The 15,319-nt window shown below is 42.5% G+C and overlaps 1 protein-coding gene across 5 annotated transcripts in view; it reads left to right on the top strand.

The window, feature by feature from the left end:
• DOCK11 (dedicator of cytokinesis 11) overlaps window positions 1-15,319 on the top strand; it is a 189,865-nt gene that overhangs the window by 26,160 nt on the left and 148,386 nt on the right. For all 5 annotated transcript variants that reach the window (XM_033850004.2, XM_073799049.1, XM_033850001.2 and 2 more), the window contains exons 2-3: window positions 14,524-14,640; window positions 14,724-14,813. In XM_033850004.2, coding sequence (XP_033705895.1) covers window positions 14,524-14,640; window positions 14,724-14,813 — 207 coding nt within the window. The remainder of the gene's footprint in view (window positions 1-14,523; window positions 14,641-14,723; window positions 14,814-15,319) is intronic.

Below are 15,319 nucleotides of genomic sequence, written 5' to 3'. Positions count from 1 at the left end.
TCTCGAACCCTGTAACTATCAAAAATCAACAGTATGAATCCAATTTAGAAGGAGACAAAAATTGAAAAGAGATCGAGAAACATCAAAATGGTCACTAACAGTGACCCTCTCTGGATGATGAGATTCTAAGGAACTTTCATTTTCTTTTTTACATTTTTAGATTAAAGAGTCTTCAGTGAACATGTATTGCTTTATAACGACACAAAACCAGTAAGTCTTATATAAACATAACGCAGTCTGTTTGTATGAAGTTAGTAAGGCAGTAGATCTTAGCCTTTCTTGGGTCACACACTCCTTTGAGGTTCTGGAAAGCTCTGGATCCTTTTCCCGTAAAGGTGTACATAGAACATTTTCCATATAATTTCAGACTTTCACAGATCCCACGTAGCCCATCCAAGGATCACTTAGGACCCCAGATGAGGAACCAAATTAGGAATGGAGAAAGTGGCACCCAGAAAGGAGTTGACTGCCAAATAAATGTGGCAGGATACAGGGTTTTATGAAATTTGTTAACGTCAGCGTGGGGACATCGGATTCAGTAGAACAGCCCTTGCAGCAAGCTATGCAGGTCAACCAGGACGCCATTGTAAGAGAGGGGATTTTCCATTCGTGAAACCTCAAGTGTCCTGTTCTCTTTCAGGTCGTGGGGAGCTGACAAGGAGTAAGTAAAAGCCTTGAGGGTGGGACTGAGAGCCCAACTGAGCCTAGGATTTGTATCCCCATAAATGAAGGCCTTGAGCACTCAGTCAGGCTCTTCTCCTGCAGCAGCAAAGACGGGCAAGCAGGGGGCTTGATCTAGGGCTGGGGAGTGGCCATGGATGTGGTTCCGAATGACAAGGGACTAGTGACAGGGCTATCGGCTACGGGGTCCAGGTTGAAATGAAAATGTACACAAGACAGGAATGCGCTGTAACATGGAGAGAATGGGCAAGGGTGATGTTAGCCTAGTTGGAGATTGTCTTGGGGAGAAGGTGTGGAGATTCTTTTCTGGGAAAGACATAGTTTTGCCATTATGACAGTGGTTCAGCCACATAATATAGGTAGAGGCTTGTAGAGGCAGCGTTGTTCTAAGTCTGAGGTCTTGCAGTGGCATTGCACCGGATGAGGAACGTTGCAAAACGGGGATGCTTAGATAAGGGTGTGGGGAGCGCTTCTCGCTAGAGTTTCTGCGCATGTGTGGCGGGATGCATTTTGGATAACTTTTAGGGAAGGAAGCCAGAAAACATACCCTGGGCACATTCAGCACACAGTAAATGTGAGCTCAAGGGAAGGGAGGGATGGGGAGAGAGAGGTTGTTCAGGAGGAAGTTTGGCAATGGGAGAACTGTTACCAGCACAAAATGAGTTTTGCTGGAGTCATCAGCTTTCTCTCAAGTTTAATTCAAATGCCCAACCAACACGATTTTCTACCTCCTGACACTTTACATTTCTTCATGTAGGTGTGCCTGGTTCTATGAAAACTTCATATATGATGTTGTGAATTTACCAAAAGAGAAATGAATGAGTGATGATTCACATTATTAAAGTGTTCAGTAGCCTGGCTCCTTTGGACGTATTTCAGTGAGCATTTTGTAGTTGGTGATCATCTTGAAAAATTGGAAGAGGCAGGAAATCTTAATGTTGAGGGTTAGAAAGATAATGATAGCACAGGGAGATCAGCTCGGTGCTTTGTGACCACCTAGAGGGGTGGGATAGGGAGGGTGGGAGGGAGACGCAAGAGGGAGGGGATATGAGGATGTATGTATATGTATAGCTGATTCACTTTGTTATACAGCAGCAACCAACACAACATTGTAAAGCAATTATACTCCAATAAAGATGTGAAAGAAAGAAAGAAAGGAAGGAAGGAAGAAAGAAAGAAAAGAAAGAAAGAAAGATAATGACAGTGGATTCATAGTTTGCTCATTCAGTCATTCAACATAAAATTTGAGGGTGCTGGGGATAGAGCCGTGAATCAGACAAAGGCTCTTGAATCACAGAGCTTTCATTCTAGTGAGGGGAGAGGCAGAAAAGGAAATGGGCACCTCAGCTCTTCATCATGGGACTAGGATGGGGAAGGAAGTTCAGGCACTAGCTGTGGGTTTGAGGAGGTGGGTAGCAGTGGGTAGGAGGGAGTGGCCATTTGCACCTAGAAAGATGGGCAGCTTCACGGAGTCTTGCAGTGAGGCTGGGGGAAGAACTGGCAGAGGAGCAGGAAAGGTGGGGTAACAGGGCCCATTAGGAGATCTGCCCACGGGGGTTGGAGCGCCTGGGCTGGAGGCTGGGGGTGGAGGCCGGATCTTATAAGCCTTGCTAAACGGTTCAAGCTTTTTTCTGCAGGCTATGTTTTTAATTTTAATTAAGAACATTTATTATTATATTAGTATATTATGCATTCTCCAGGAGAACGTAGTGACTTTCCCATTTTTACCCCAACATTTTTCTCTGCCTCACAAATCACCAACTCTGCAGGCTATGTTGAACCATTAAAGGGGTTTAAACAAAGGAATACTGTGATCCAACTTATGTTTCATCGAAAATTTAACCATTCTGAATCAAATTAGCCATTGAAAAGGTGTTGGAAACAGATTAAGTGCAGATTGGCAGTTGATCTTTTCAAAATGAAATGTTCAGGCAAATTTAATCTCTGTCACAAGGAAGATGCAAGCAAGTATTTCTCTCTTTATTTCTCTGTTAAAGAAAAGCTCTTCACAGAAACAGAGCCCTCGCTTTATTTTCCTCAATAGTTTCATATGCAACTCTAATGAGTAGTTTTCCATAATTCAGTGTATTGCTCCTGGAAAATGTAGACAATGGGGCAAATTTTCAGCCTATGCTGTCATTTTATGGATTAATTTCCATTAGCGCTGACCTTCTGGCTTGCAGTGCATAAATATGAGTAAAACATCTGTTCATGTCATTCCCCTGCTTAAAAACCTCTCTGCTGGCTGCCCATCGCCTACACTAGGAAACAGTCCAATCTCATGGCCTTGGCATCTGTGGTCCTCCGTAAACGTGCCTTTCCAGCTCTTCCCGGCCATTTCTCCTTATTCTGTGCATCCCCAGACTCCTTGAACACATGCGTTTCATCCTCGTCTATTACTTCCGCTCTCATCTTTGCCTGCAATGCCTTTCTTCACCTTGCCTGCCATGGGCGTTTTTATTCAGTCCTTCAAGGCTCAGCGCACATGCTACCTCCTCTCTGAGCTTCCTTCGCCCGTGGAATTAATCTGCATCCCCACAGCACTCTCTGTGTCCCCTGTCCCAGCTCGTATTCCATCGTGTATTTTTATCCCATCGTGTATTTTTTTTTGGCTGCGCCGCATGGCATCTTAGTTCCCCGACCAGAGATGGAACCGCGCCCCCTGCAGTGGAAGCTCGGAGCTTTAATCACTGGCCCACCAGGGAAGTCCCTATCCCATCGTATTTTAACTCTCTGTTGAGGGCGTCTGTCTTCCCTTCAAGCTCATGAGTTCCTGAAGGGCAGCACGCACATCTTGCCCACGTTTGTCTTCTCAGCTTTGTAGCCCACTGCCTCTGGCACATGGTTGATGCTCAGTGGCAGTCAGAACTAAGCTGTGTGTTTTGTGTTTCTGTGTGTAAGAGCTCCAGAAGAGCCCTCAGGGAGCTACAGGGCAGCAAGCCTCACTTTTGTTCCAGGCCTGCCAGTGGAATCGCTGGCTACAGCCTAGCTACAGTGTAGGATCCCCACACATTGGCACCTAACCACTCTACTGAGGGGCCTGGTGGTTGCTGTACGGGGAACTCTTCTTCCTAAATAGGGGAGGGGTTTTTTAGGTATAAGGAAGTGAAACTGGATAGGTTATTTTTTTTCCCTAGCTTTCTTAGTAGCTTTGTTGAGATGTAATTTGCATACCATACAACGCACCCATTTAAAGTGTCTGTGTCAGTGGTTTTTAATATAGTCACAGATATGTGCAACCATCACATCGATTTTATAACATTTTAATCACCTCAAGGATATTAACTTAAGAACTTCAAAGAACCTTTCACAGGGGTCAACCCCTAAGACTCTCCTATCAAGTGGTATCTCTGATGATACAGGTTTGTCATAGGGAGGGAATTGGCTTAAAGAAGGAAACAAAGGTGATATACAGGCATTTTTTAAAGGAGAAGTTGTGTAGAAAAGCTGAATAGCCGAGGGATGGTTAAGCAAGGGATGCTGGTCTGATTTAACACCCTTTCCTAAGAGTTGAGAGAGGCCAAGCTGTAGGAGCTGTACCCCAGTGAGACCCCATGAGGCTGGATAACGTGGACAGGAAAGTGAGAGATGAGTTTCTGGATGGACAAGAGCTGGGGAGATAATTGAAACTTATTACTAGGAGAGTAGGTTTTGAGCTTGATTATGCTATGCTAGAGCAACATGGGAGTGATTGTAGACTGAACACTGAGAACCGTCTGCCCAGGATGCGTTAGGGCTGGAAGGACAGTAAAACATGCAGCGTGACCAGGAAGATCATCTGTAGATTCCTGCCTCAAGTCACCAAAAGGCAGAGCCTACTGGAAGGTCTGCCTGTTTAATCACAAGTGGGTAGATAGGATAAACATGGCTCAGGTCACCATATACTGGAATATTATACCAAGACATAGGGCATCTCCTGATATTTTAAAGAGGTAAACTTAAGAAAAATCAAAGGACCTCTCTATTTATTTCAAATAGCTTTTAGAATGTATTATCTCATGAAGTGGTATACACTGAAAATACTGGTAAGGTTCAAAAAAGGCAGAGAGAATTTCAATTAATGGATAGATCCAATATGACCAGTTATGGAAAATGAAAATATTTGTAGAAAAGTGCGTTTTTGCCCCTGTCAAGGTTGGTTTTCAAAATGGGGCCCATCGATTTTCTTTACTCCATTGTCAGGAGCAGATTAATGGGATGGCTAGACCAGTGGTTGGATCCAGTGTGGAAAATGATGTGTGGCTGGCTGATTTATAGATTACGGAGCTTTTGTAATGAAATAGGCTTGTCCTGCTCTTTTCAGATGACACAAACAGGACCTTTGGGTTTTTATGTTTTCATGGAATGTAAGTGATCTGGCTGGCTAAATCCACATACCTATAGAACATCAGTGCACTTTACATTTTGTTCTGCTTAAGAATGCAAGGTATGTTATGGTTCTGTTTGTCACACTCAGGAAAAAGTCAACAAGATTTCTTTTCTGTCATTACTGGAGTGGGAACGAAGATCCAAGGCAGGTTATAAATTAGTTGATGGGCACACAGTCTAATTTCTCCTTGCTTGAATGAATTGTCTGTAATAATTTTGTATGTCTATGTGAACTTGTTAAATTCTTTAATTTGTTAGAAAGAAAGCCATTATGTGTAACCAAGGTGCATCTTCTTTCTTTCTGTCAATAATGGCTTGCTAAAGAATAGAAACAGTGTTCTTCTAGTTTCAAAAAGCTACTTTGCCATTCTCTCAATTTATTCAATCCTTTCTTTTCATTTTTACCTCTTTTTGTCTTATCTTTTTTTTTTTTTTTTGCGGTACACGGGCCTCTCACTGTTGTGGCCTCTCCCGTTGCGGAGCACAGGCTCCGGACGCGCAGGCTCAGCGGCCATGGCTCACGGGCCCAGCCGCTCCGCGGCATGTGGGATCCTCCCAGACCGGGGCACGAACCCGTGTCCCCTGCATCGGCAGGCGGACTCTCAACCACTGCGCCACCGGGGAAACCCTTGTCTTATCTTTGAGTCATTTAAATACTAGCAGAAAGTGGACACAAAACGTAAGGAGTGATTGAATTCAAATCAATTTTCCTACCTGTCAGCCAGCATATTGAGTAAACATGATTATCAGTTAAAGTGAAGTTTGGGGGTATGGAGTTCATGGAAATTCTATTTATTCATTTGTAGATAATCTAGATTATTTGCGTAATATTTGAGTTGGCTGTAATGAAAAACACTTGTTAACCGAGTTTGATTTAATCATATAGTACATATGAGACTTGTTTATTTTGTGATTTAAAAAAATAATATAAATTCTTTGTAGGTTTTTAAAAATAGTTCTTGAGTTTATATAAATAGCCGAATAGACTTAGAAAAGGGAAGTAATTTGGCATTTAAAAAGAATTCCTCCCTATGTGAAAACTCTAAACAGGGAAAAAAATGAGTTTTCTTTTTCCTCAGTTAGATTTAAATACCTTTAGAACCTCATTTTGCTGATTTCTTGGAATCAGAAATTAAATTCAAGCTGGGATCTGAAAATGAATTCTGAAAGCCTTAGCTAATCAATGACTTGTCCCTCTCTCCTCCTGTGCTGCCGTTTTAGCTTGGAAGGCATACATACATGTAGGATCAGTCTCTCTGTATTATTCAGCCGGTTATCCCTCATGCACCACAAAAGCTTCTGGCTTTGTAGTTCTCACGGCTGTCTTCTAGGTTCTCTCTGTGGAGGATACCGAGGTGAATTAGACACGGTCCCTTGACAGTATCTTACTGTTGTTTTTTGGTAATCTGATTCTTACCCACTTGAAGTCAAATCTGCCAACTCCTTTCCCCAAAGTAAAAGACCTAAGGTGCTAATCCCTACTCATTGACGGCAAATGCTAAATTGGAAGCAGCAGCTAAGAAATGTAAAACTCCTTATCCAATTACATTACAAGCTCTGTGAGCCACTCACGCTCAGCATCATCAGGGCGATGAGAAGGCAAGATCTGACTTTGGTAAAAATGATGGTGTAGTTCAAGTAAGCGCTAGCAAATCCTAAAATGTCAAGTCCATCCAAGGAAATTAAACATGGTAGGAGTGAGGGTGGGGAAGTGTTTTGTTTTTGTTTATGTGTATTATGGTTAGGGGTACTGGCTCTGGAGTTCCATCAGATATAGATTTGAATCCCAGCTCCACTAATGTGTGACATTGGACCTGCCTGAGCCTCAGTTTCCTCGCCTGAAAATGGGCACAGTAAAAGAACCTCCCTTGCAGGGTTTTTGAAGGAATTAAGTGAGATAATAGAAAATGCTTAGCTTGGTGTATATTAATACTCAGTGTAAAGGTCAGCGAATGTACAAGGCACTGTTTCCCCCTCCAGGTGTTTACAATCCCGCTAAGGAGACGAATATGCGAAGTACCCACAATGCAATTACAGCTATATGTGAGAAAATGCCGCAGTGGTTGGGAAGGACATTATGAGCTGTGGGTGAGAGAGGTTGGAGGTTGGGCTGTCACAGGAATGATGTGAGAGCCAAGGTGTAAATTAGGAAGAAGCATGACCCCGTGGTCTCATGAAAAGTATGATTTTCCCTTTAGCTCTTAGCTTTAAGAAAGGTCAGTGTCTTGAATGTGATTTGTATGTGGGTTTTTGTGCCAACATTTGTCCTGAAAAACAACCTTTATTAAAATGTGTTTGTGTCGGGCTTCCCTGGTGGCGCAGTGGTTAAGAACCTCCTGCCAACGCAGGGGACACAGGTTCGAGCCCTGGTCTGGGAAGATCCCACATGCCGCGGAGCAACTAAGCCCGTGTGCCACAACTACTGAGCCTGTGCTCTAGAGCCTGCGAGGCACAGCTACTGAGCCCGTGCACCTAGAGCCCATGCTCCGCAACAAGAGAAGCCACCGTGATGAGAAGCCTGCGCACCGCAACGAAGAGTAGCCCCCGCTCGCCGCAACTAAAGAAAGCCTGCAAGCAGCAACGAAGGCCCAACACAGCCAAAAATAAAAATAAATAAATTTATAAAATAAAATATGTTCGTGTCTATTTTGCCAAGTCGGTTATACTAACTGAAAAGATGGCCTTCCCTCCCCTAGCATCATCATCAGATTATATTAATTCAAAGCTTCTTCGGTACTTGAGTTCCTTTTGGGAAAGAGGGAAAGAAATGAGCTGGTGAAAGGTAATCATACGATTGAGGAAAGACAAGGTCATAACAAAGTCAAATACTCTTGACATGAAACTTATGAAAAAGTTCCTTACAGTTATGGTTCCTTTGTTGCCATGCTGTGTAGGGTCCCCCTCTAGAAATCTCTAGTCTGCAGTGGTGACGTTTCTCATTTCTTACAGAATTTATCAACTAAAGTAGAAGACAAGATGAAATGATCCGAGACCACATATACCCATACGGGGAAATTCTTCTGATATAAATGTGACTAGATGGGCTTGCACACTTTAATGTGCAAGAACACTTGTGCAGTCGCTTTGTTGGAAGAAGATGTGGTATCAGAGGGTCTGACAGATGCATGGAAGCCAAGTGGTGCTTCAGGTTATAACAGCCTCTGTGATCAACTTAAACGTCTTGGGTTCATCCGCCTCCCGCTCTAGACCGTGAGCTTCTCAAGGGCTAGCACACAGCCTGGACCTTAGCAGGGACTTGATAAGTGTGCTCTACCACCAAACCCACTTTCTTTTCTGCGTTGCCGGAAGCAGCATGTCCCCAGTGGCCATTTTGAGCGCAAAGTGTTATTTTGAGATCTCTGGAGAAAGCGCTCCAAACCCTGCTCCAAATGTCTGAAACAAAAGGGGAGCTAAATCCCTTAGGGGGTCTGGAGACATTCCCAAGGGAGGGAGGTGGGGGAAGGATGGGAAGGAGAGACTTGCGGAGTAACCCCCTCTTTCTGAGTCTGTTCCTTCTTTTCTAAGATGGTTGTCATTTTCAATAAGATTATGTTCAGATGCCACTGAAACAGTCTGATCACAATACTGCAAAAATCAGCTTCTAACTTTTGGGCTAAATCATTCTCCTTCATAAACCAGTCGTTGCCGTGCTCCGTCTGGCACCAAAACTTAATGTGGAGAAGCGGGTGGCAGTGGGAGATTTTTGAACTGGCTCCGTGCCCCACTGCTAAGCCTTCTGCCTGCTCTGCTCTCCCTCCCAGTGTGATACAGAAGGGATTCTGTGAAGCCAGTGTTCACTTCAGACTTGCAGAAGAGACATTCTTAGAATTCTTAAGAACTAGTTTCTAAAAGTCGAAAATTTACCAGCAAACGAGTGACCTTTGGTGTAATATCTAAGCAAAAGTAACCCAGGCTGGGGCCTCCCTGGTGGCGCAGTGGTTGAGAGTCTGCCTGCCAATGCAGGGGACACGGGTTCGAGCCCTGGTCTGGGAAGATCCCACGTGCCGCGGAGCAACTAGCCCCGTGAGCCACAATTACTGAGCCTGCGCGTCTGGAGCCTGTGCTCCGCAAGAAGAGAAGCCGCGGCGATAGTGAGAGGCCCGCACACCTCGCTGAGGAGTGGCCCCCACTTGCCGCAACTAGAGAAAGCCCTCGCACAGAAACAAAGAGCCAACACAGCCATAAATAAATAAATAAATTAATTAAATTTTAAAAAAGGCAAAATTCCTTAAAAAAAAAAAAAGTAACCCAGGCTGATTTTGCACTGTTGACACGGAGATATTACGCGATTATGATTGCTTTTTAAAAATGCAATTGAAATGATACGGTTAAGTTTCTAATGAGAGCATAAACCGGCTTACTAGTAATGTGCGCTTGTAAATACATGAGTGGTTGGAGGGTTGACTGTATACCTGCATATACATATTTACATATCATTTTAGGGTCGCAAGCTTGGTTTTACATTTATACATACGTAGTTAAGATGATGAAAGATCAGTCATCCTGTACAGTGGGTGTACAGGGACCACCACAAAATCATAAAGTCTTAAAGTGTTTGATGCTGTTAGGGACTCCCAGTAAGAATCCATTGCATCCTCTCTTTGTACCAAGAAGCAGACTGTAACCGAATCTGTACTGATGAGTTCCCTTTTTCAGTCTCTGTCCTTTCACTCTATGTTAGACATCAGAAAGTTATCTCCATTTGCGCAATTGTGCATTTCTTCACAATTTGAGGGTTTACACGTGGAAGTCTATTTAGATTTGGTCCGAGTGGCCTGAGTCTGGAAGAGTGTACTGTGTCCTGAACCATGGCACAAAGGTTGACATTTAAAACTTTATTTTTTGGGGATTAGGAAAATATTGACTTATTTTCCTTTGGGGGACTAATATAAAGCTTACTGTTTCAATAAATGTATTTCAATGAAAGAGAGATTTGATTTGAAGAAAAATATGAAGTATATGATAGTGCAGAAGTTGTGGCAGAAATCTTGAAGATTGTACCATGAGTAAGTCGAGTTTGGGAGACACTTAAGAACAGAAAAAGGCTCAGTAGTTGGAAGACTTGGATTTGAATCCCGATTCTACCGCTAGATGTGGATAGCTGATCCTAAGCTCCGAGCCAGTTTCTTCATGTACGAAGTTGAAATGATAGTATTTTCCTTGTCTATTTGATGCGTTTTGGTTAAGAAACAGGTAGAATATATATTGAAAGTGTTTTCTTAAAGACTGCAGAGTCATCTTGGAGTGAAACAACCACCAAAACCCTAATAATATGAGCAGCAAGTTATTTCAAGAGAGCTCAGGAATCAGTGAATGAGAACTTTCAAATGCAAACCTTTTTTTTTTTCCCCTGCATGGTGAAAACTGAGTAGGTTCCAAATTTAGGCTGACGGTTTTCCTGTCACTACTTAGGAAGAGAAGACTGAAACATATGCTCGCTTCTCTTCAGATTATATAAATGCTTTTGCCTTTTACTTAACACTGCTACAGAACTTATAGAAGGACGCGGTGGGACCTTGCTATTATTTGGGTGTTTATGAACTACTGATTATTATTTAAAATAAATTTATTTATTTTTGGCTGCATTGGGTCTTTGTTGCTGTGCATGGGCTTTCTCTAGTTGCGGCGAGCGGGGCCTACTCTTCGTTGCGGTGCGCGTGCTTCTCATCGCGGTGGCTTCTCTTGTTGCGGAGCATGGGCTCTAGGCACGTGGGCTCAGTAGTTGTGGCTCGCGGGCTCTAGAGCGCAGGCTCAGTAGCTGTGGCTCATGGGCTTAGTTGTTCCGTGGCATGTGGGATCTTCCCGCACCAGGGCTCGAACCCGTGTCTCCTGTATTGCCAGGCGGATTCTTAACCACTGTGCCACCAGGGAAGCCCTAAACTACTGATTATTATAACACAGTTTTCTTGCGTTAGGAAAAAGCACCTTTTCAGGCCAATCAGTGCATGAACTGGCAGGAAGGCAGTACCCAAACCTGAGAGAAAGACCCTTTTTGTGTGTGATGGAAGGTTTATTTCGAGTAACCCTGTAAGTCTGATAATCAAATCATAAAGCCGAATAGGAAAGTTAGATAAGGGTTATGTTCTAGACCGCCGGGCAGAGCTGCCATTAAGTCATGGTAGGTAATTCTAAAAGTCAAAGGTTTTCCTTGTCTCTGATGCCAACAGAGTTACAGCTGAATCCTACTGACAGCTCGAATTGTGCTTTTAATTCCGGGGAGAGGGCTGGAGAAACAAATGGGGATTGGAGGTAGCTGGGGGATGGGAGGGGGCCCTTAATCCTTCTCTTTTTCTTTTTGTAAAAATGAAGCCTGATTCACGGGCCTAGATCTTCTTCTAGGGGAAGATTTGTGGGACCCAGAATAGCCACCCCAGCTTCTTCTGCAGTTGAGCTACCCCTGACAAAGGAGTAGGAGTGAAGACCGAGAATGCTTAGTTGAATCAGTTTTCTATGAAAAGTGAAAGCTCGTTTTCTGTAACATGAATATGTGGCCTTTGAAACACAGGGAGAGCTGGAAGTTTCATTTTTAGAAGGCATATACTGTACGTTTCAACAAGTGATTCATTTTGACGTATCCTTTAGCATAGTAATTTGACAACTAGGTTAGAAAGCTGAAGGAGGATTTTCTTTTTCAAAGTTACTTGGAGCAGGTGCCTGTGAAATTATTGTGCAGAGAAGATTAGCAGATGCTAATTCAACAGGTTAAACAATGAAATTGGAGGACTGTTTTTGCAATCTGTATTGGGAAGATAGTTGGCACCGAAAGCAAAACTTTGAAATTCAGTTTCTAAGGCTTGCCTTTTTTTTTTTTTTTAAATCGGGGTAGTTGTTTTACAGTGTTGTTAGTTTCTACTGTACAGCAAAGTGAAGTGGAGTTCCCTGTGCTATACAGCAGGTTCTCATTAGTTATCTGTTTTATGCATAGTAGTGTGTATATGTCAGTCCCAATCTCCCAGGCTTGCCTTTTTAGATGGGACTTTTATTCACTTAACTTCTCCGAGAAATTGATCACAGACTCTAAGTGTTAGGGCTCAAGCTTCACTCACAGTGTCCTTTCACTTGGGTCCACGAAACATGGTAGATATGGGACAAGGGGGTCAAATGTTCCTATCAGAAAAATCTCTGAGTTCACAAAATAGGAGTCTTTTTCCTTTTATTTCAGCTTGTTTTGCACGGGTATCCGTAGCCATGATAGGGATGATCTGCTTCATTTGATCTCATGGGTCAATAAATCCAAATTTAAGACTTGAAATGAAATATATCTTTGTTAGGATCTTTTTCCCCCAGATTTATTGAGATATAATTGAAAAATAAAAGTATATATTTAGAATGTACAGCGATTTAATATACGTATACCTTGGGAAATGATTACCACAATCGGAATTAATTAACACATCTGTCACCTCACATGGTTACCTTAGCAAATTTCAAGTATGTAATACAGTATTGTTAGCCATAGTCACCGTGCTGTACATTAGATCCTCAGAACTCCCTCAACTTATAACTGAAAGTTCGTACCCTCTGACCAACGTCTCCCCGTTTTCCCTCACCCCGCTGCCCTTGGCAACCACCATTCTCCTTTTTTTTAGATTCTACGTATAAGTGATACCATAACTGTATTTCTTTGGCTCATTTCACTTAGCAGAATGCCTTCAAGATTTATTCGTGTTGTCGCAAGCAGTGGAATTCCTTCTTCTCTGTGACTGAACAATATTTCATTGTATATATGTACACGTCACGTTTTAAAAATCCATTCCTCTCTTGATGGATACCTAGGCTGTTTCCATGTTTTGGCTATGGTAAATAATGCTGCAGTGAACATGGGAGTGCAGATATCTCTTGGAGATAATGATTTCTTTTCCTTCAGGTATGTACCCAGAAGTGGGATTGCTGGATCATATGGTAGTTCTATTTTTAACTTCTTGAGGCACCTCTATACTGTTTCTGTTAGGATCTTTTAGACTTGTTGAACACTGATTCTCATTCGTTAGAGTGGTTTACTCTCACTAACTAATCCTACAGAGGAAACTCTGTGACGCCCTTCAGATATGGAACTGCGATATAGCTGTGACCATGTATAAAAACGGTTCTCAAAGGATGGTTTGGATACAGTATACTGGAGACTGCCTCAAATACTATGTACACAAATACAAATATAACCCCTATTCCATTTTGCTGTTAAGTTTTAATATATCTTAAATTCAAGTTTTCTTTATACAGTTTTCATTATAAAATTATTAAGAAAAATAATTTAAGTAAAACGTTATTACTAGAAATCAATAATATAGACCCGCCTGGGTTTACAGTAGTGTGTTGAGACATGGCTCTGGTAGAATCTGAATATCTCCAAGTTCATTCAACACTAATGACTGGTTGTCTACTGAGTGCCAGGTACTGTTCTAGGTGCTAGGGTTATAGTGGTGAACAGATGAAGGGAAATCCCTGCCCTTAAACAGGCAGAGCCGTAAAATAGACAGTGTATCAGATCAGGGTAAATTCAGTGAAGGAATAGATGATAGGAAGGTAGGTGATGGGATCCTATTCCAAGTTCAGTACCTTGAACTTTAGTATCTTGCTGTATTTCTCAGGGGAGGAAAGGCTATATGAGGTGGAAAGAACAGAGCTTTGGAGTCACAGAATCAGGTTTGAATTCCAGCTCTGAAGGTGGGCAAGTTACGTAACCTGTTCTGAGTCCAGGATTTCTTCATCCGTAAAATGGGAACAAAGATTTAATCTATTTCATAGGGTTATTATGAGTCTTATGTGAAAAAATGTGGAGAAAGCACTTGGCACGGTGCCTGGTATCTAGAAAAGGCTCAGTAGATGCTGTTATCACTCTTATTAAATCAGTCACATCCTGGATTTCTCAGGGTCACTAACCCTGCTCCTTGTAACCTTGGCCTCGGGCTGTGGCCCTACTATCAATGGCCGGGTCACCTGGAAGTCCCACAGGGATCCCCTGACTTTGCCGCCTGGAACCTCATCCTTTCATGCCCTGCCCATTGGATCAAGCACCTCCAGTACCCATGCCTGCCCCAGCTCTTTGGAAACTTGAGATGTCCTTTGGACAGCGTGCCTGGTACCAAGTAGGCACAGGAATGTTGCTACTTTTCTCCCCTTTAGTTACCCAGTGAATAGTGCATACTCAGTAAATATCAACTGACAGGCTTCCGTATATGCCACTGTTTGTTTTGCCTTAAATTCGATAAATTGTTGGGTGGCACACGGATAAGCAGAGTACAGGGCTGTCTCTCCTGAACTCTTGTGTTTAGCAGAGAGATCTGTGTTTGTACGTATGCATTTGGTGTGTGGGTCTAATTATGGAGAATATTTCCCTCATAAAAGTATCTCCTTTAATTGCTGAGTATCAATAATCCCTTCTTTGGTGAAATAATGTATCTTTGACACATGATGAGGAGGAACTACTCTCTCGTGAGTTTGACAGTATTAACTTTCTTTTCGTCTCTCATTAAGGAAAAGACCAAAGTTGTTGAGCCCTTGGACTATGAGAATGTTATCACCCAAAGAAAAACCCAGATTTACAGCGACCCCCTCCGAGATCTGCTTATGTTTCCAATGGAAGATATATCTGTGAGTTCACAAGCACTTCTTTAAAGAACAAAACTGCATTTTTCAAGGCCGTTCGTAGAGCGAGGATGTTCTTTGTCTTCTAGATCTCGGTGATAAGTCGTCAACGCAGAACGGTGCAGTCCACTGTACCAGAAGATGGTGAGAAGAGGGCCCAGAGCTTGTTTGTCAAAGAGGTAAGAGGCTCAAAGGCCACGGAAGAAAATTCATCATTCATTCATTTTAAATATACTGTATTTAAAATACTCTTTCCTGGGGAGATCTGTATGTGTATGGCTGATTCATTTTGTTGTGCAGTGGAGGCTAACACAACATTGTAAAGCAACCATACTCCAATAAAATTAATTTAAAAATTAAAAAAATAAAGTACTCTTTCTTTAGTGTAAATGGAAAATAAAATTACTAGAACTTAACTGACCTACATAACAAGTCTATATGATGTGATATAGAGGATACAATTTAAATACTTTCACAAGTAGCTTGTATTCGTAGTCTTTTTTTTTTTTTTAGAAGGCAAAGGACGTTGTTTACTTTTATTTATTGATTTATTTATGTGGCTGCGCCGGGTCTTAGTTGCTGGCATGCAGGATCTTTCTTGCGGCATGAGGGATCTGTGGTTGCAGCATGCGCGCTCTTAGTTGCGGCATGTGGGATCTAGTTCCCTGACCAGGGATCGAACCCA

The sequence above is a fragment of the Tursiops truncatus genome, chromosome X (assembly GCF_011762595.2).
Source record: "Tursiops truncatus isolate mTurTru1 chromosome X, mTurTru1.mat.Y, whole genome shotgun sequence".
Taxonomy (NCBI): domain Eukaryota; kingdom Metazoa; phylum Chordata; class Mammalia; order Artiodactyla; family Delphinidae; genus Tursiops; species Tursiops truncatus.
Note: the sequence above shows the minus strand (reverse complement) of the source record. Positions and strands in the feature narration are given on the sequence as shown.